This window comes from Oreochromis niloticus, linkage group LG8 (genome assembly GCF_001858045.2).
Source record: "Oreochromis niloticus isolate F11D_XX linkage group LG8, O_niloticus_UMD_NMBU, whole genome shotgun sequence".
Lineage (NCBI taxonomy): Eukaryota > Metazoa > Chordata > Actinopteri > Cichliformes > Cichlidae > Oreochromis > Oreochromis niloticus.
Window position 1 is genome coordinate 23,177,962 of NC_031973.2, and position 22,038 is coordinate 23,199,999.

Genomic DNA, 22,038 nt, shown 5'->3' on the forward strand with positions numbered 1-22,038 from the left:
TTTGTTGTTGTAGAAGGTATTAAACTGACTGATAAAAGACACTTAATTATTGTTATATACTAGTAAATGCACAGATACAATGTGGACATTAAGTAAATGCAGTTTTGAGCATAGTTTCTTTTAAAAAGAACAGCATTGTAGCTACCAAACTACTGATGCCTACATGTAGGAACATGAAGAAAACACTACAAACAAACCCCAAACCAAGCAACTTCTGAAAAGTGATGAAAAAAAAATAACCTGGAGTTTTCCAACTAAGTGCAAATTCACCCGGTTTAATTAAACCCAAACATTACAGAACGAAGTCAAAGACGAAAGGAGCGCTTTGAACACGAGAGAGCGAAAGCAGTCTCGTCAAAAGATTTTGCTTTCATGTCAAAGGTGAAAGTTAAAAAAGCAAAAGGATGGGGGAAAGAGATCAGTGCTGTTGAGCGGGGAAATTTGGCAGGATGAAAATGAATATTTGATTTTTGTGCTCTTCCCGAGAACTGCGATAAATATTCAAGAGAGGGCAAAGCCTGGAGAGCTCCCCTTCACGAGATGAGACATCCAAAAGGCTGCATGTGTACACGCACGCACGCACGCACGCACACACACACACACACACACACACAAAGAATAGATAAAACTCAAAGCAGTGCACATATTTGGAAAATACAAAAACGATGTTCAAATCGGTGATTTCTGCTTTATTTCCGCTCAAATAAACAGAACTGTGAAATTGTGTGCATGCTGACATTAACATGAATGCATGCTAAAATAAATGCCTACACACACAGAAACACACACACTGACACACTTGCATCTCCTTACTGAGACAGAGAGGAACCTCAGTTTGTTCCTACCCATTTATGACAACACTTGAAAACATATCGTTTTCACTACTGGAACTGTTAACTGTTAACTGCATTAGCAACACTTTTACGTTTGGTGTATATAACATTGCTCACCAGCTACTGATTATTATTATTTTATACTGTCATGTAAAAAGGAGGTTTTTGCAGACTTGTATAGAGTACTGTGAAAAACTAAATAAGCCCCATGATTCAAGAGCTTGTAGACCCTTTTTTCCACACTTTCCACTTACATGATCAACAGGACCTCTAAATAGAAAAAAATCACTAGGAGTTTAATATCTTGGACTCTCCACCTTTTCTGGACAAAAAGAAGTCTGGACTTCTTTCATTTTCTTGAAGACGTTTCACCTCTCATCCGAGAAGCTTCTTCAGTTCTAAGAGCAACTGGTGGAGATTATCAAAGCTTCTCAAACAGCCACTTTATAAACATATGGCACAGCATAGAAGAGCTACCTCGACAGGACAACACCTGTCCATCTGCATCTAAAGGACAGAGGTCACTCTTTCGAGGACGTTAACGTTCACATTTTGGACAGAGAAGACAGATGGTTTGAAAGAGGAGTGAAAGAAGCCATTTATGTCCACTGTGAACGACCGTCTTTGAACAGAGGGGGTGGTTTACGACACCAACTGTCTGCCATCTATAATCCAGTGTTGAGATCCCATCCCAGACGCCTTAACGCCTTATCACATGATAGGGTGGGGCTAGGTTTCACAATGAGCCCACCGAAACCTTGGCTGATTGTGACCTACACCTGTTTTCACACCTTGGCTTGTGTGATTAGGTAAAGGATCATAAGGGGGTCCATGACCCTCTTGGGGACACTCCCATAGGGCTTAAAATCTGGGACTCTCCACCAGTTGCTCTTAGAACTGAAGAAGCTTCTCGGATGAGCGGTGAAACTTAAAGAAGTCCAGATGCCTTTCTTTCCAAGCTGCTTAGACTACCATGACCTGGATGACCGAGAACCTTCACAGACAAGTTTCTTGGACGAGACATCAAACCTAAAGTTCAGTTTTCTTCCTTTTCTCAACCTCTCAAGAGTACCATGACCACACAGAAACTCATTATCTCCATTAAAGTAAGTCTGAGTTGTTGTTAGTCAAAATAACACAAAGTTGGTGTCAATAGTCCTGACACAGATAAACAACTGCATATTGTCTGTGGTTGTTGTCTCAACTATAAGGCATTTACCACAACTGCTTGCTCCAGAAGTGAAGCGCAGATGAAAAAATGTACTAATTAGTGCTGTCAGTGTTAATCTCGTTAAAATGACATTAACGCCATAACCGCAGTAACATGGCAAATCTCCGTTAGCGTTAGAGTTAGCGCGGATCGTCCCATTGGCGGGGCTGCATGGCGTCAATGCGTTAGTGCGGTTAGCTCGTTAGCTTGTTAGCGCCATCCACCCCTACGCACGGGGCGATCCGCACTAACTCGCTAATAGAGATTTGCCACGATATGGTGTTAACGTCATTTTAATGAGATTAACGCTGACAGTGACAGCACTAGTACTAATGCATCAAAAGCAGCCATAACCATTTTACCCCAGGCCAGGAATATCAGCAAATACATATATTGATAAGAAGTATTGGTCTCAATGTTGTTATCAATAAAATGGTAACAACAACCATCCCCAGGGGAAGTTATCTATGACGTTCAGTCACTTACCGTAGCGGTCTCAGAGTTCTCAGCAGCCTCAGCACTCTGAGCATGCCCAGGATCTTGGTTTCGGATTGGGAAATGAGAGACACCAGGATGTCAATAACAGAAATCATGACGAGCATCCCGTCCAGAACGTTCCAGCTGCTCCTCAGGTACGCCTTGTCCCCGAAAAAAAAGCCCATAGACACGATCTGCAAAGAAGACCACAGTATGTTAATATAAAGCAGAAAGCACTGAGTTTGGACTGAGTTTAGTGCCAGTTTGGTTTCGATATTAGTTCAAATGAATTATTCACCATGAATATAAGTGGCTGACAAATGATACACGAATCAGTAATTTAATATCTATTTTTGTCACTGTGGCTGCAATTTGTTTATCAAGCCAGTGTTCTATTTATTAGGAGTCGGTGCTTAATGTCCCATACGCCCAGCTTATTGACTTAGTGAAGTGACTGTTTGTTTGGCAGTGAAGATCATAAAAGCTGCAAGCGCTCCAAACTTCATTTCTATTTCCATAGGTTCCACTCATGATGTATTCTGCTGATGAAGCGATATGCATTCCAGAACATTATTCCCTGAGCTCAAACTGTTTTTGCATCACGCAATTTCACAATACTCCAACTGAAAAGATGAGAGGCGATAAGATCGTTTGTATAAGTCGATACTAATCAATATAGCGGACAATTAATTAGAAAAAAGGCTGCTACAGAGGCCTTTGTTTTTTATTTGGACTTGACAAGGCCATTGCAACACTTGACTCATTTCTTTTTTAGCTGTTCTCTTGTACATTTTCAGCTGTTATATGATGAAGTTTGACCTAAGCTTTAGTTCTCAAACACATGGCCTCGCAATTGACCCAAGAATACTTTGGCAGTCCTAAGAGTTCATGGTCGACTCAATGGCTGCAAGGTGTTGATGTCCTGTTGCTGCGGATCAAGCCCAAATCGTCACCCCTCCACCACCGTGCTTCAGAGCTGAAGCATTTGTGCCAATATTTGGTTTTTGCTACATATTATGGCCAAACATTTCCACTTTGAACTTATCTGTTCAAAGCACATTGTTCCAGAAATCTTGTGGTTTGTTCAGCTGCAGTTTTGCTAAGCTGTGCTGCCATAGTCTTTTTAGAGTGAAGAGGCTTTCGTCTAATAACCCTTCTAAACAAGCCATAATTTTTCAGTCTCCCATGAACTTTAACATTTAACTGAAGCATGTAGTGAGTTTTTAGTTTTTAGGGTTTTTTTGCAGTTTCTCTGAGCATTGCACAACCTGACCTTGATATGAATTTACTGGGACATCTACCCCAGGAAGATTAGCAGCTGACTCAAATGATTTCCCCTTGTGAATAATGTTTCTCACGGTAGAATAATGAACTTCAAATTGTTTGGAAATTGCCTTATAACCCTTCCAAACAGACAAACCACACAGACCTAAGTCCTCCAGATGTGGAAACTGCCAAACAATGTGCAAACTTCTGGTTTTATGGAGATACTCACACTTACTGATGATCAATTAGTCAAGAGCATTTGACTACGTGTCAGTTAGTCTGCCACTTACTTAATTCTGGCTGCTCTGCTCTGAATTCCTATAGAAGCAGTTACACTGCACTTACTTACTCACACACTGCTTCATTTTCATTAAATAAATAAATGCACAGTATATGAATATATAATATGTAGTATTTAAATACAGTCACTGAAAAATTATAGATGAAAAATTCAGTTGGATTTCATGTAACTGCTAACAGCTCAGTCACCTGAAGGCGACATGGGACATCAACTACACACTGAACTTCTGTCAGAAGTCAACAGCGGTAAAAATACAATGTGTAATATTTAACAATGCAATCTATTTTTAATATGAAAGGCTTCCACTCAGTGTTCAGCTGTTTTTAAAAAATAAAATAAAATAAAAACTCCCTCCAAAATGGGGCAATAGACTTATTATGGTATTATAATTGAAACAGGAGGAAAAAGAGTAGATTCATAGTTGTTTTGTTTTTTAAGCTAGGATGTTTGATTAGATTTCATTTTAATTTCCTTTTCAAAATGCTCAACGTTTAAAAATGCTAACATCTTTCATGCTAACCATTCGCCGCTGTTACATTTTTGCATCACACATAGATTACCTGAGCATTAGATGATAGAACCAGTGCTCTGTGTGTGCGTATTTGTGTGCAAGCCCAACGTTTGTGAGTCGCCGGGACCGAAAATAGAGAAAGAGGCTTTGAATGAGTGACACCGATGAACTTTCCTCCCCTCTGCCTCCGCGAGCTCCTGCCCACGCCGCCAAGGACCTCCATTCAAAGCTGGGCCATTTGAATACTGGCGAGACAATCCTCCTCTTAGCATTATGAAACTGCCCTCAGAAGGTGTGCATTCACTGTCTGTTCACCTCTCTCGTTCTCCCCCTCCCCTCCCTCCCCCTCCATATGCCCACTCTGTTTTCTTTTCTATTATGGAATCGTTACACTACATGCAGGTATCAGGCAGACTCTGTTATCGCTACAGGTTTGTGTCTTGGTGGTTTTGGGAGTGCACTTTGGGTTTCTTCCTCTCATGCAAAAATCTTTGTTTTGTTTGCAAACACCAGGGTGTCATATCATCTTTCATTTAAACTTCAGAGCAAAGTCGAGCAAAGTCGAGGTCTCGATGCGAGGCAACCAGTGTTTTCACGACACCAAAATAACCTTGACCTACCAAATATTTTGAGTCACGAGAGCTGATATCAACTAAGTGAATAAAAACAGGAGTCAGGGATGACTTCATGGGAGAATGAACAGCAGATATTTGAGTCTTTAAAAGGGTAAAAGTAAGTATGCAGCATCCTCTCACACAGTGGCTAAAATGAGCAAAGCCTTTCACAAACTTTGCACCGGGGTTTAAAAGGTATTGTGGCCTGCACCCTCAACAACATCTTTCTTTTTTCCCACTAATGCACACTGTAAAAAAAAAAAAAAATGTAATGTAAAGTATTGTACTGTGTATTTTATAGTTTTGTACTGTTTTTCTAGAATATCATTAAATTTACATAAATAGACTGATTTCACATTTCAAATGTAAAACAACATAAAATCACTGTAAATGTAATAAAACATAACTTTCTTGTTTTTTAAATATATTTGTCTGTACATATGCATATTTAGATTGTTAAAATACATTCACAAATGTATCATAATTTCACAAATATTTGTTCGTTATTTGAAAGATTGAACTGTTAAATTCAAATGTAATGCTATGGAAAAATATATAAAATGATTCTTATAAACTTTTTTTACATCAAATATTTAGGGCGATCGTGGCTCAAGAGTTGGCAGTTCGTCTTGTAATCAGAAGGTTGCCGGTTTGAGCCCCGGCTCGTTGTGTCCTTGGGCACGACACTTCACCTACCACCTACTGGTGATGGCCAGAGGGGCCGATGGCGCGATATGGCAGCCTCGCTTCTGTCAGTCTGCCCCAGAGCAGCTGTGGCTACAACTGTAGCTGCCTCCACCAGTGTGTGAATGTGAGAGTGAATGAATAGCGGAATTGTAAAGCGCTTTGAGGGTCTCGAAAAGCGCTGTATAAATGCAGTCCATTATTATGTGTGTGTGAATGGGTGGATGTCTGGATATGTAAAGCGCTTTGGGGTCCTTAGGGACTAGTAAAGCGCTATATAAATACAGGCCATTTACCATTATTATTTAAACCAACTGTTAAGTGTATATTTCTGTACATTTAAGTATTATTATTCATATTGCGGCATTCATTGACCTTGTTTATAGGTAATTTCATTGTTTAATCACATTAAAATGTTCCTAATTTAATGTTTAAAAGCACTTGAAAAAGGAAAAATCCCATGTAAAATTAGGGCAACAAACTGTATTGTTATTACTGAAAATAACCGTATTTTCATGAGAAAGTTATTTTCTGTTATTTTCTGGTATTATTTTGGCGCCCCAGCTGCTGGAATATTACTGTTTTTTTAGGATTTTTTTTTAACAGTGCAAGGTGTCAGTGGAAATTCAGCGTGACTCACCTTTACAGTCATTTCAGCCACAAAGATTGATGTGAAGATGTAGTTGGACACTGTCAGGAAAACCCGCTCCTGCCAAACAAAAGGGGAAAGGAAAGAAGAGAGAGAGGCTTCGATGAGTGGAGGTAGTTCTCATGAAATGTTCTGAGCACCTTTTTTTTTTCCTCAGTTTGTTGTTTGCTTCTAAGCTGACTAGTGTACAGCTGAATAATGCATGAGAGAGCTGCTTTCCACATACACTATCTGAAAACATGTTTGTACAAACACCCCTATTGTGCGCTCTCTAATGATAGCTGGCAGGCAATTATAAGGTTTACTTTGTATTAAAACAACATGAAATATTGAAACAAGGAATCTGATTTGGTATTTATGCTCACAACCTTATAAGAGCGGAAAAAAATGTACTCAAATATCTCATAAATCCCTGAGGGGTAAAATTTAAGACAATAAATGAGATCAAATAAAAGAAAAAAGGAATTTTTGTTTTTTAAAACAATGCAATGATAGAAAAACTCTTAAACTCCCTGAATAAACAGAGCTACACTGGGAACAAGTGGAATAATAACAACAGTACACTTTAAAAATTTGTTCTTTTAAATACAGTTGAATGCTGAAAGCACTGGTGCCTTCGAGGAGTCTCTAATATGTATGAAAAGGTAAATAGCACAGTAATGGTTATTTCAGTGTTGTGTTGGTGTACATTACTGTGCAAAAGTTTTGAGTCATCATTCATTTCTTTATTATTCTGTTTCCAAGGAACCTGACGTTCTTAATTTCTTTTTTAAAGAGTCTTGAATAGTAGTTCTCCAGGCTTTCTGAAGGTCTTTCAAAGTTTTCTTTGGACATTGGCTGCTTTTTCACTCAGTTTTAGTCGGGTCCTTTTACATGGTCATTTTCAATTATGTTTTGTTTTGTTGTGTTTGTTTGTCAAGCCACTTAAACTGACCTATGAATCATTCAACCATAAAAACGACACCTAACTCAAGGGACGAACCAATGTTATGTCAACTTAGCAAAACACTTCAGGTAGGGCTGCTCAATTAATCGAATTTTAATCTAGATTACGATCTGGGCTTTCAACGATCATTAAAAATGACTGAGCCGATTATTAGCACCTCCCTCGTGCTTTACTCTCGCGCTGCTCCGTGTGGCAAATCGAGTGCACCTCTCTGCGTTTCGAACACGCGTCACAACAATTAAGAGGACCCGAGGGAAGCTCGGAAAGCTCGGAAAGCTAAGCAGAAGTTATTTGGAGAGGAGAGGATAATGGCTGCTGAAGAAAGAATGCCGTTGGTTGAAAAGAGAGGTGAAACGACTTCAGTGGTGTGGAAACATTATGGGTTCGCGGAGTCAGACGTGGATCAAATATTGTGCAGTATTTTGAAGTTCACTAAACATAGATGTTTACATTTTTCATTTATTTTTTATATTGCAAACATTTCCACTGTAATCAGTATTTGCACACTATTTTATATTATTTTTTGACAATCTTTAAAGCCATTATTCAATACATTGTTATTGTTAAATAAATATCGTCATATAATCGAGATCTCAATTTCAGTGAAAATAATCGTGATTATCATTTTTGCCATAATTGAGCAGCCCTAACTTCAGGCACTTTGTACCTAAGAGCCTGTCACAAGATAACATCATTTAGTCCAATTTCTTTTATTGAATCTATGAAAAATGGCAGAGATAACACAATGTGACAGACATCAAATAGTACATCTGCACCATCATTGTGATTCCCAAAGAGCTATCAGCCAAACCTTGTGATATCTTGGCATGCTGTGCAGTGTGTCCTGCAGGAAGTGGAAGGCCTAAAACCATATCTAAAGTAGATGAACAGTATCTAAAAGTCATGTCCTTGAGGAAAAGGAAAAACAAAATCCAGCAAAGATTTGACACAGGACCTGAAAGATGCATCTGGTATTTCAGGTGATCCATCTACTATTCATCTACTTGCTATCAAGCAGCCGCTGGGGGATGAACAATGGAACAAGTGGCAGGCAATACAAAGAAGAGCTTTGAATGGCTTCTAAGAACCCTGGAGAACTATTCCTGAAGACTACATGAAGGAGCTGCAGGAAGGAGCACTTTCACAGATCATTCATCCCAACAGCAGTCGGACTCTATAACTCCTCAGTCACGATGTCATAAGTCACAGGACAGTGTGGATATCCACGGTCACCACTTCATACATAATGCACCTTCTATGTGTATGGACGTGTGCAGGTATATGTGTGTACATGTGTGTGTGCGTGTACATGTCTATACTTATAGATATCTATACTTGCATAGGAATAGTAGAATAGTTACATTTATGTCTTGCATATTTACACAACCATATCCATAATCAAATACTGTGTATGCTACCGTTGTATATAGTGTATTATCTTAATTATTTTATATTTGTTTTTTGGTTTTTTTGTATTTTCCTTCTGCTATCTGCACCTGAGCTGAGGTAATGCAAAAATTTCCCCACCGTGGGATCAATAAAGTCGTATCTTATCTTAACTTATCTCATCTTATTACTAGAAAGCTTGTGGCTCTGGCTTTCAAGTTCATTATAACAAACTTAGTTTGTTGCCTTGTATTCTGTAATCCATGTATAAGTCGCTCCACCTGTTGCCCATTGTCCTAACAAAATGCAAAGAAATGAAGCTCATGACTTTTGCTCAATACTGCAATTTCTAGTTTTTGGGACAACACTAAACACAAGCCAGCAGTGTGGCTCCACTATGATCTAGACTCCTGTAGTCATTGGTGTTTATTAGAAGGACGATGCTTTTTACTGTCACGATGCAATGAAAGGTGGAATTTTGAGAATAAACTACTATCATGTTAAAAAACCGAATTATTGGTTCTAAAAACACAGTAATTACAATAATAAACTGTTTCTAGCGATTTCACTACGAACAGTATTATACTGCAAAGCATATTTTCAGTATAGTATACATTATACTGCACACTGTAAAATCACAGCTTTTAACTGCTGACAAATCACACTGTCAGTACTTCACTGTAAGTTAACTGTGAAATTTCTCACAGTGAAACACTCTGCTTGTGTTGAGAAACAACAATTACAGGCTGAAATTGGCACTTCACCAATTAAACAAGCATGTTGCATCAGATGCTTTATTTTTTCATGAGAAAGAGTCATTTTCAAAAACAAGCACCATTAATTAGTTGTGTGTATGCACACAATACAAAACCATATCTCCATCTATACACAGTCATATCATTGCACTCCCATGCTCCCCTGTTGCCTGAAGCAGTATCCCTAAGTAGTTTAGTGTGTACGCACGCAGGAGAGGATGGGAGCCTATTTACTGAGCTAAACAAGGACTGAGGAGAGAAAACAAGCACGAATAAGATCCTTTCACTGAGTGCTTGTTTACCCTGCATCCCCTCTGTCTGAGGAGACACGACCCTGTCCTGCCACTGAATGTACATGTGTGTGTGTGAGCGTGTGTGGGTTTAGGTGGCTCTCTTTCCCACGGCCTCCAACTACCATCACACATACTGAGTGGAACGCAAAGTCATGCACACACGTATAAACAGAGATGGCAGTCCTGTGGCGATTTTTCTGAAGTCTCTGGGAATGTCAGGCATGACATCACTGGGAATGCTGTCGTAGCGATGGTTTATAAATTCCAGCCTTGACATTAGCCATTCCTGTTCTCTGTAAACAAGTGTTCATACTTCCATTCATTACAAAGCAACAGAAATTTTGATGTTAAATTTTAAACTGTGCGCCTGAATAAAACACAAAGTCACTAACTAAGACTAACGCTGCAAAAAGTGCAATTTGTTCTAAGTCTAATGTTCAGTTCACTTTTATTTATATAACGTCAAATCAGAGCTACAGTCGCCTAAAGGCTCCTTGTATTGTAAGGTAAAGACCCAACAATAATACAGGGAAAATCCCAACAATCACACAAACCTTATGAACATGCACTTGGCGACAGTGGGAAGGAAAAACTTCCTTTTAACAGGAAGAAACTTTACATAATATATCTCACTTACCCAAGCACTTTTTTTAATGTCTAAGTGCTTTTGTCTAAGGGGGTTTTCACAGTTGCTGTGTTTAGTTTGTTTAAATCAAACTCTGGTTCGTTTTTTCCTCTTGTTGCGGTTCATTTGTGCAGATGTGAACACAGTAATCACGCTCAGGTGCGGACCAAAAATAACAAACTAGAGGAGGTGGGCACGGTATGTTTTCAAATGAACTCCATAGCAGTTCGTTCATGGTGTAAACAGGTGACCCGACCCCGATCCGAACCAACTACCAGGTGTAGTTTACCAGTGTGAGCTAAAAAAATGTCCCATAGCCATGGATACTGTGTGTTCTGGGATGCAGCGAGTTAGTATAAATGTGCAAAGGTCTATACAGGCTGGCAACGAGCTGTGGAATGAATTTAAATTCTCTCAAGTAGTCCAGAACATAACACCTTCTTCCTGTATTTACTTTTGTTGATCCGCCTCAGACACATCAGCCAATAAGGAAGCTGAACATTCTCAGGTGGCTTGTAGTGACACATTTTGGCTCGCTTAGAGTTCACTTGGATTTTCCTCTGTGTGAAAACAAACCAAATCACGGGAAAAAGTTAAAGTTTACAAACTCATCAACTGATTTGGGCCAGAGTAAACGAGCTACAGGTGTGAAAATGCCATAACATTCACACACATTCACACTCCAATGAATACATGAGAAGTGTCTGTCCAGATTGGCCAGATGTGTCTAGCCAATAAGCGGGCTGAATGAAAAGAAACCAAACCACAGAAAACTTCATAAAGTCGTTCACTATTCTGGACCACAGTAAGTGAACTATAGGTGTTTAATGCCCTAAACCTACATTTTTTAAGAACCCTGTAGAAGAAGAAAGAGCCTACATTTTGTAACTTTTAGTAATAAATGCAGGTTGCTGGCCACTGTAGATACCAGAAATACAATGGTAATACATTTGTGACTGCCAGAGGTGAATTAAATTAGCTAATAAAGCTTGCTTTTGTTAGATACTTTGACTGAGTTAACTTTATTATTTAACTAATATTGGGCTGCCTTTTAAGTGTTGCAGAGAGTTAATTGTCCTGATGCATGCTCAAACACTGAGAAAAGGAAATCCCAGAAAGTTGATTCTGTTCATCAGGATTTCGTGTTTTCAGTGGGAGAAAAGATTTCGTCATTCATTCCAGGGACTTCTTCGGTCTGAAGAAGAGACAGCTAAATGTAGTTGGGCATGTAATTACATCACAAATACCTATGAAATACCTATATGCACATCTTGCTAGTCGTATCAATCATGCAATTGCTGTAATGCTCCCTACCACCCAACGCCAACTTCTCAGAGTTCACGCTGATTTTATCACACAGGCCTGGCAACAAGGTTTAATAGTTAAAATATTGCATTAAGTTAGTATAACACCTTAGATTGAAGAAGAAAGAATGGGACGAGCAGATATGATGCAATCTAAGGTCATATTTAGCAAAGGTTTTAATATGTCTACAATCAAAGTTTGCTGAATGAAAATGTAATCTATGGTTGAAAAGCAAGTCATGTACATACTCTCAAACATGATGTACATTTAATGTTTGACAGTACCTGTGAACACAGGAGCTCTACCAGGCAAGCAGAGGTAATACTCCATTAGCAGCTATTTAAGCTAGCATGAAACAATTATGTAAACTTTCCACTTTTTTCATAATGTATTTGAGCCAAGCTGAAACAAATATAGCAGGCTAAATAAAGGCGATATACAGGCAGGCTAAATATAGTGTACTAGATGCAATACTGCAATTACCCAGTGTCATTTTAGCTAGCTAAATGGCAAAAACAAAGATGAGTCATCTTTCATTTCATTTGATCATCAAAAATGATGAGGCAATACAGTTTTCTCTATTTATGTCCTCTGGGTCTCTTTCTCTACATCTCAGATATATTTTTAGCCTAAGGCAGGACAGTGACAGGAATCCGGGCACCCTCAATAGGAGTAAAGCACCTCCCTGTTGCTTCTTAACCTTCATCTTGGTGGTGGTGGTGCTGTTATTCGCAGTTCAACACCTGGAATCTTGTTTGTCTGACCACAAGTCTGGTCGCCCCAGGAATCAGACCCAGTTTGAAGTAATGCTAAATATAGTGGCAAAAGCCAGCTATGACCTCGAGGTACTTTGCTTAGCCATATGCCAGTAAAAGCAAAACCCATTACTAAACACTTTCAGTAGGTGATTTACACTGGAAGCCCTTTAGAGGTTCAGTGCCTTTCTTTTCTTTAAAGGAACTCAGTATTATTAGTTATATAATGAACACCATGTAGTCATGCACATAAAAAAAAATAAATCTTTCATCACATCCTGTGTATAGCACCACTTCTATCTTAATTCTGTATTTCTTAAAGGTTTTTGTGGCTGCAGTGTTCATTAAACATACAGCCCAGGGAATATGAGAAGTGTCACAAAGGTGGTATTGTCATAGTTTTAAATAAACAGACAAATTAATTCAGGCTACATTTTGCATATACTTCACAGTGATTAACTGTTTATAGCCATTTTCACCTGTTTATACTGTAAAGCACTAGATATGTATTTTCCCAGCAACATACTGTTGTTGTACTTTTCAGAGGGGCTGCTGTAAAATCAGCTGGTAAAAGTGCTGAAACACAATGTGGATCAATCTGCCTGTGCTGAGAAACAGCAACCAAAGACGGAAACTGGCATTTCTCTTTGTGTCTAGCGGCACTTCTATGGTCTGGAGCGGATGACGCGGCCCCTGAAAACTTCGATGGATCGTATATTATCCTGCTCACGCTGATATAATTCAGTTTAGAGCTTTAGACAGTGATGCATTGTCCCCTAGCTCAATTAGAAATAATAAATCATAATAGGTGCTATAATCATCCTCAATCATTTCCACTGAGCTACAGGGCGACAGTATCCAGGCAACCCACAGCACCAAACCAAAACAGTAATGGACCGCAAGCCAAATGCAACGCGAGTGACATAACTTCCAGGACAATAAACTAATTATGTAGCGTGCATTCCACGCTAAAATGTTGTGACTGAGACGCTTTATCTCTGACATTTCTATTTAAAGTAAATTACATGTGTTGTGTCAAGTTGGCGCAGTGGGGTGATGTAGAGCAGGTACTTTCAAAGAGTAGCAGCGCAGTGATAAATTATACATGTTTGGATGTTATAAGCCGGCCAAACTACAATCAGGCGGTGGAAATCGATTCACAATCGGCTTCATTAATTCAAAACAACCCGCAAAGACAAACAAATGGCATCATGCAATGACCACCCGGGCAAATGAGGTCTGTAGCAGTAAGCATCGCAGCTCGCAACTGTAATGACTGCTCATTCTCTTGTTTGAGGCTGCTTGCTGTGTCATACATTTCCATCTCATTTCAATAACGACCTCTGGGTGCAGGCCGGACACGGCGGCCACGGCAGGAAGCTGGCGAAATATATGTGCATCTGAAAATACTGCTCTCTGATGTGAATACTAGAGCGGCTGCTGCGCTGGATTTCGCAGACGTGAGAGGGGAGAAATCAATGCCTGTGTATGTGTGCGCGTTCCTTCTGCCCTGATGAGAACGGGTGGCCTGTGGAGGCAGCCTCCATTTGTTAAACATCTCCTTTCCTGGACATTAGCCACGTACGCCAGCCCACGGATAATTGAATCAATTACGACAGCGCTGTCTCCTCCGTGTTTCAGTCGCAAAACAAGCAGAACGCCACGTTCCAGTGAGACCGAACTGCAATTAGGCCGGTCCGTGGAACACCTCGCCCAGCGAAGGAAAAAAAAAAAAAATCAAACAGTGATAATTATTGTGTTTATGCATGGAACGTCTGGGCTGGGTTCTGCTATTATTGCTGGAAGGGACACAGAGTTAGGTGTGTGTTTGTGTTGCTGCAAGGCATCCAGCCAGTCCTCTGTTTGAAGGGAATGGCACATTAGCGAAAGAGGTGATGGTGTTGATGATGTAGTGCAGTAGGTACAGGGGTATAGCACAGATTACCCAAAGCTGCCGGCTTGCAGTCAAACAGGAATGGTTCCCTGTTAACACTATGCTCCACTCCATTTCTCTGCACAGAGCAAACTACACACCTGATTCTTTCCAGGCGTTTGTGTTTGTCTGAGCAGAGGTTGGACTTTCCTTTTGTCTCTTTTTCTCTACCTACCTACCTGACATGTTGTGACACTTACAGCACTTTTGGAGTCGATTCGAGGCCTCTCCATGGCGATGGTGATGCAGTTGAGGAAGATGATGACCAGCACAACGTGGTCAAACATCTTGTGGGTGATGATCTTATTGCACAGGATCCTGAATCTGACAAATAGAAGGCAAAAAGCAAAATAAGCTCGTGTAACATAAAGTGTCCTATTTCCCTTAAGAGGAAATTTCCTCCAATCCATCCACACTACAGCCACAGTATAGCCATTGTTCACTGTCACATGACTGCCTTAAACACTATCTTAAGGCAGTGTCTGCTTCCTTTCTCCTCTGAGCCTCCAAACGAGCACAGTGCTTTGGAGGTAGATGAACAGGCTATATCTAACTGTGGACACACGGCAATCAAACAATGATGATGATACTGGAGACGGTTTTGGGCTAGAGGGAAAGCATCGCCATAAATACTTGTAGTGGCAGCAACACATGTTTTTATACTGAGGTGGCAGAAGAAGAAGAATTTACCTGCTCCTGTGTGTGTGTTGTGGACAACTGATATACACATAAATGAATTAGCTGCCACAAAACAAGGCTACTTACAAGACTTTGGGCCTAGTTTTTATATCTAAAATCGAGTCAGAGTCAGAAATCAGGAGTTAATTAAGCATTAAAAAAATTATTTTTAATTACCAGTAGTGTTAATTTAGACTAGCTGAGACATAAAGATTAGAACAATAATACATTTAATAATAGTAATAATAAATAATATAGTTTAAAAAATGTATAAGCATTACAACAATACTTACAACAAAACATGACAAACGCAGCAACTTAAGCAACCAGGCATGGCTGCTCTTTCAACTATATCAGCAACTGCAATTACAGCAACATCTGCAACTAACCAACCTGTACTGCAATTAGAGCCAAACATAACAACTCACACTGCAGTCCCAAAAACTTAACTGGTGACTGCAACTGCAACAAAACCTGTACAAAAAAACCCAAATATGGCAACACCTTTAAATACTGAAGCAATTCAATTTACATTATTACCTGCAACCAACAATACCAACTATGAAACTAACCACCAGCTGGAATTACTGTAATGGAAACTCAAACTGTGCAAGGGAAAAAAAGTGCTAAAATTACAGCAACACCTTGAACCAAACAGAACATCTCATGGAAAAAAAATCATCCACTGCAACTTCGGCAACACATGCAACAAAAGATGGCAATCCAAGAAACTTAACCAGCTACCGGAACTACAGCAAAATCTTTAACAGTATGCTGCAAATCCTGCAAATACAAATCAATCAACAGTAAACCAGCTGCAGAAATTACAGCAACACCAGTAACTAATCACAGCGACTAATCAAAGTAAATCAGTTACTAAAATTACAGCAACACCTCCTGCAACTAAACTACCAATACAAAACAAAAAATATAGCAGTACCTGCAACCTACAACACCAACTGTGCAACTACACCAGCTGCTGCAATTACAGCGGCACCTTTAACCAAACACCGTGGATCATGGATGTAAATCAGTTCCTACAACTATGGCAACAACTGCACCAAAACATGGCTAATCTTGCAACTAAGATATCTATTGCAACTGCAGTGGCACATGAAAACACAGCAGCCTCAACAACTTAAACAGGTACTATAAATACAGTACCCATCACAGAGGATAGCTGCCCCTCTCTGAGCTTGGTTCTGCTGGAGGTTTCTTCCTGTTAAAAGGGAGTTTTTTCTTCCCACTATTGCTAAATGCTTGCTCAAAGGGGGTTAATGAAATTGTTGGGGTTTTGTCTGTATTCACTGTACAATATAAAGCGCCTTATGGAGATTGCTGCTGTGATTTGGCGCTATATAAATAAAATTTAAAATGTGAAAAAACACATCGACTTCTGGAACAAACCAGCAACTAAATCAGCCACTTTGGCTACAGAAACAGCATTCAGTAAATAAGCAAAGACTGCAGCTTCATACGTTAGCTATTACAGATACATGAAAGTGCATGTAGTGTTTTTATTGTAGTCGGCTGGACTTTGATTTTATTTGATAGCTGAGCTGATGAGATTTTGGATCATTGAATTTGTAACAGTGTCACATTTTACAAGCGCTTCAAGTGTGTTTTGTCTGGGAAACCCTCAGATGTACAAACACTGGAGCAAAATGTGCAGTGTTTCCTCTGAACTGCAGTGGCGTGGACGTTTTAAAGCGCCACGAAATGGAACTGCTCATGCTCAGTGGAGGCGTGTTCTATAAAACCTGGAATAATACTACATGCCGCAGAAGGGCATTCATAAGAAATGAACAATCTCATTTAATTTAAGAGCGCTTGTCTCGCGTACAGTAACTCTGTAATGAAGCGCTGTAGATATAGGAGTCATTAATTATGCCTTGCTTTCATTACACAACATGAAAAGGTTCTCGTGGCTTTTGGTTTGTGACAGCAGGAAGAAAGAGGGAACGCTTGTTATGTATGGCAGCAGGGATTAAACTGTGCATCAAATCCACTTTGATGCCTCGTATCAGCAGAAGTGTACAGCAGGGGACAATATTGTGAGGCTCAGATCTGGATTTCAGGCTCTATTTGGCAATACAAGCATCACTGTGTCGACACTTGCTGCATTTGTGTGGCACGTGTGTATGCGAGTGTGCTATTCATTGTTGTACAGGCTGTGGTATTTCATATCTGTGTGCAAGAGGCTTAATGATAAAGAGTTTGTGTGTTTTCCTAAAGTGGCGTAGCAGCTCCTCCTCTGATGTTAGAAGAGCTCATTCTCTGGATGTGAACTTTCACGTCAAAGTCGAATAATCTCCTCTTCTTCAAAATGCACACTAAAAATGGGGGAAAAAAACGAAAAAAAGCTACCACTACAAGATGAAGTGGAAAATGCTTCGAAACACTCGCTGACATCTTGATGTTTCTATGACAGGATTTCGACGTGAGCTTGAAGCTTTGCCCTGAGATGATATTTACTGACCTTTTGAGTTTTCTAGCATCAAAACCTGTAAATGACAGCTGACATCATTGACTTATTCATTGCAGTTAGTTTTAGCTTTTCAAATGTCACAAAGAGCGTCTGAAAACTCGTCTCTTGTATAAAGCTGTCACACAGTGGAAATTTGTATTTATCTTGTATATTGTTTTTATTCTGATTTTTAGTGGTTATTTATGAGTGTCATTTTATTTGCATGGTTTTTAGTGTTTTATGTGACATGGTTTTTATCCACTGTGGACTGGCTGCACATGGGACAAATTAGCTGATAGGGACCACCTGCTGAGGCATGGGTGTGTCCAGAGGTGGCCTATCAGCTGTGTAAAGACCTTTTAAAAGCAGGATAGCTGAGCACTGAAGAAAGGAGGCCCAGAGTGGAAGAGGAATGCTAGATGGCCAGCGTGACACGACGTCCCAGTTGGACAGTGTGAAGGGCGACAGTGGGAGACGCTGCCTGTCATCGACCGCCGGGCAGAGGTGTACCTCTGCCGGCATATGTGAGTAACGCTTTTCCCACTGTCGTATGCTGGGTGCAGCTGAGCTGGGAAAGGGTTGCCATGGCTATGAGCCAGGGTCTCTTCCGGGACGTGTTTTCTGGCCCCTATTTGTTTATTTGCAGGATGCTGACACGAGGGGATCCATGGTGGCATTGCGTGGAGGATTCCAGTGTGAAATGGAAGCCGGGCTGGGATGTCGGCGGCCCAGTGAGAGGACAAGAGGGGAATAGGAGGCTCCTCCCCGTCGGCCTAATACAGGGCTAGCATGGAACCAACTCATGCAAAGGAGTTTCTGGCCCACTGGTGGACCCATAATGCATCCATGGTTGTGGGACATGACATCAGGGAATTTTAGTAAATGTAGAAAATTGTATTTTTACTAGTTTTAGCGGTCAATAACATTTTTCCCATGTATGTTTTCAAGGGTGTTTTTATTTGTGATCCCTGGCCTAGAAATAAACTGTTTCTGATGACTGCTTTAGTGTCGCCCGTGTTACAAAGCTTTGAAAGTCCTTTTCTTGAATCCCCTGAAACTGTTGATGGTTATGTAGAGTGGCCACCACTGTTAATTAGACTGTGCAATAAATAAAGGTTAACAGGACTTATTACTCCAACTTGTGGTACAAATTGGTATTCAGCTTCAGCTTCAGTTGATATCTCGTCAAAACAGTAAATACAGTCAAGTGCAGCCTGTGTTTGAGTAGTTTGCCGAACCATCTAGCAGTGATAACCTGAAGTAACCTTTATATGTATGACATTAACAGCCTGTCATGTCATTGTGGAAGGATTCTTCTTTACAACATTGCTTCATTTCACTTTTCTTCTTTGCAGGCATTTGTGCATTTATGCCCTTAAGATCCTGCCACAGTATTTCAATGAGTTTGACGTCTGGACTTTGACTGGGCTGCTTTTGGTCCATTTGTGACTATTGTCCTGTTGCGTGACCTGATTTCAGACAAGCTATAGCTGTCAGAACAATGACCTCACATTTCACTCTGGAATGCTTTGCTACTCAGAGGAGTTCATGGTTCACTCAATGACTACAAGGCGTCCAGGTCCCATGTATGCAAAGCAAGCCGAAATCATCACCCCTCCACCACCGTGCTTGACACTCATTCAGTGTTCAATTAGTTTGTGCGTTATGACCAAACATCCCCACTTTGGTCTCATCTGTCCAAAGGACATTGTTCCAGACACTTTCAGATATATAAGAGGCTTTCAGGTGATAATCCTTCCAAACAACCTTTAAGCTTTAGAGGAAAATCTACGTCATAACTTACAATAAAAACCAGAAACCCCTCTTAACCCTATGCTGAAACCGTCCACGTCACCTGATGCGCACCTCCCAAGAAATGTAGCAGGTCGACGCAGCCTAAAGCAACTGGCATGAAAGTTTACAGCGCAGGGTTAAGAAGGGGTTTCTGGTTACGTCATATGTTACGACATAGATTTCCTGCTGCACCATAATTCGGGCATTTCCTAAGCAGCACGTGACTGCTACTTAACTTCTTAATTTCTGTGGAAAGAGAAAGGGCTTCCTTAGTTTCTCCCTGTGAAAACCTTCTTTTTCACATGACTATAGATGTTTTGGACATAAACTAACAGTTTCCTCACATTCTGCTCATAGCTTCAAAATTCACATTTTTCAGCATACTTGTAAATTTTGTCAACTGAGTGTTTTGTTCATGCCCTTTTTACAAATTGCACTCACTTCTCATAATTCCCCTGCCACTTTAACAGTGTAGGTGGTAGACTGGCTGGTCCGCTTGCATCCTCTGCCTTAATTTTTATCAGCAGTACTCAGGCATGACCTCTTTGTAGCTAAAAAAGACAAAATCCACTTATACTAATTACTCAGTTCTTCTTGTGTGCATTCCAAAGAATCCACAGATATAAACCGCATCCCTTCCTGTGTGCTGGATGATTGCCTTCCTGGAAAGAGCTGATGGATGCTGGGAACAGTTAACATTTTCTTCAACCTGCACGGGTACATATTTCTTGATAGTGGAAAGCGGCAAAATACACACATGAAAAAACGAGCCACACATCATTGCTTTCACTATTTAAAGGAATTTTAAAACTTGCTCCCTGCTTCCTGTTTCTTCTATTGTTGCCTGTATCTCACTATCTGCTGACGTGTCAGTTCTGCCACAAAGTGCAGCCTTCTTTTGGGTTTAATCACAGTCTGTACGGGGTACTGCATGGGCCCTGCACATCTCTGGTCCACATGTTGACAGACCACTGTTCTTTCTTGCCGTGAACATGTCTAATCGCTGTGACTGTACCTCAGTCTGCCTGCACGGCTGGCCCACTCCTCCACTCATTAAAAACTTCCCCTGCAGTAATCATCAGTAGCGGCAGTAACAACAGCGTAGCACAAAAGGCAGGTTGAGGTGAACTCGGGTCCATGTGAAAGCTGCTGGAGTTTGGCCTCCCACCGTGCTGCTGTCTCTTGATGTGATTGTGAGCACAGGCAGGCATCTGCGGTGGTTCAAGGCCAGAATGGGCGCCACGCTGAGCCTATGTCCTCGGTGTCACTTTCAACGATGGCCAGCTCTTGCAGCCTGCTGTGACTGAAAGCCAGCTAGAAGTCCGGTTTGAGTCAAGATCCTTCAGTTTTCTTACTACTCCAACAGGAGCAGACGACATGGAGCTTTTCTTATTAACCTTTTCTAAATTATAAGATACGACAAACAGAGAGGAGAACCAGCCACAGTTTTTAGACTCACATATGCACTGGAGCTCTCCAACACCAAACAGATGGGAAATTATCCCTAATAATATGGACGTACACTAGTTTTCGATCTTAATTTAAAGCATATGATAAAGTGTTTTGTTTAAATAATGTATCAGTCAGTATACACTGAGTTTAGGATCAACTGTTGTTCAGTTTATGATGCTTCCGAGCAAGAAATACCAGAATTTTCTGCATAGTAAATCTGCTACCTTAAAGCCCTGTGCCTGAATTATACTTGGTTACATTCACACAAATTAGCTGAAATAAAATAATTATATATATTTTTTGTCATTTAAAATGTTAGTGAACCAAGTGGATCAAATTCCAATACAAAAAGAGCTATTTGACTCGTCTGTAACATAAAATGTCCAAAGATTTTAGGTGGAAAAAATACCTTTTGGTTAAATGTGGATCATTTGAGGCATAAATTGCTGCAAAGTAATTAAAATGCTACGTCAAAATTGGTGCACAACGCAATGGTGTTAAAGCTGGCACACTGTTAAAATACAGCAATGATTTCAGTCAGAGCCAAACAAACACAGCCCCCTGATACCACTGCAGGAAAAAACATAAAATACACACACCATATAAATACACAAGCTGAAACTAGTAACCATGAGCATGATATATAGATATTATTTAAACTTTTTTTTAGTATACTGAGTCTTTAACACTCCCTTATGCTTCCAAATTCATCATTAAATTAAATCCATCACAGCGAAAGATTAAAGCATCTTCTGAGTTGAATTGGCTAAAATACAGCTCCTGTCGTGGTGGGTTGTTTTGGGATGTTTAATTAGCATGTTGTTGTGGCTGGGGCAGCAGGCTGGGGGCCAGGGTGTTGCTTAGTGTTGCCTTCGCAGCCACATCTTCTGAACAGACAGCAGAGACGCTCGGATCAAAGCTCCAGAAGGGGAGGAGGAGTGAGGAAAGAGGGGGCGAAGTAGAAGGGGAGGGAAGCGACAGATTCAGCACGTGGCCAAGATAACATGCAGCACTCAGAGGGAGAAACTCCCTTCCTCCCTCTGCTCCCGCTTACTCACCCCCTGACATGGCAGAAATGTGCAGATAAAAGAGACTTCTGAAGCG

The 22,038-nt window shown here is 40.4% G+C and overlaps 1 protein-coding gene across 13 annotated transcripts in view; it reads right to left on the reverse strand.

The window, feature by feature from the left end:
• The window catches only part of cacna1g (calcium channel, voltage-dependent, T type, alpha 1G subunit), a 316,565-nt gene that overhangs the window by 64,452 nt on the left and 230,075 nt on the right, over window positions 1-22,038 (reverse strand). For all 13 annotated transcript variants that reach the window (XM_025909653.1, XM_013273535.3, XM_019362827.2 and 10 more), the window contains 3 exons: window positions 14,744-14,867; window positions 6,537-6,605; window positions 2,530-2,714 (listed from right to left, as the gene is read on the reverse strand). In XM_025909653.1, the coding sequence (XP_025765438.1) occupies window positions 2,530-2,714; window positions 6,537-6,605; window positions 14,744-14,867 (378 nt within the window). The remainder of the gene's footprint in view (window positions 1-2,529; window positions 2,715-6,536; window positions 6,606-14,743; window positions 14,868-22,038) is intronic.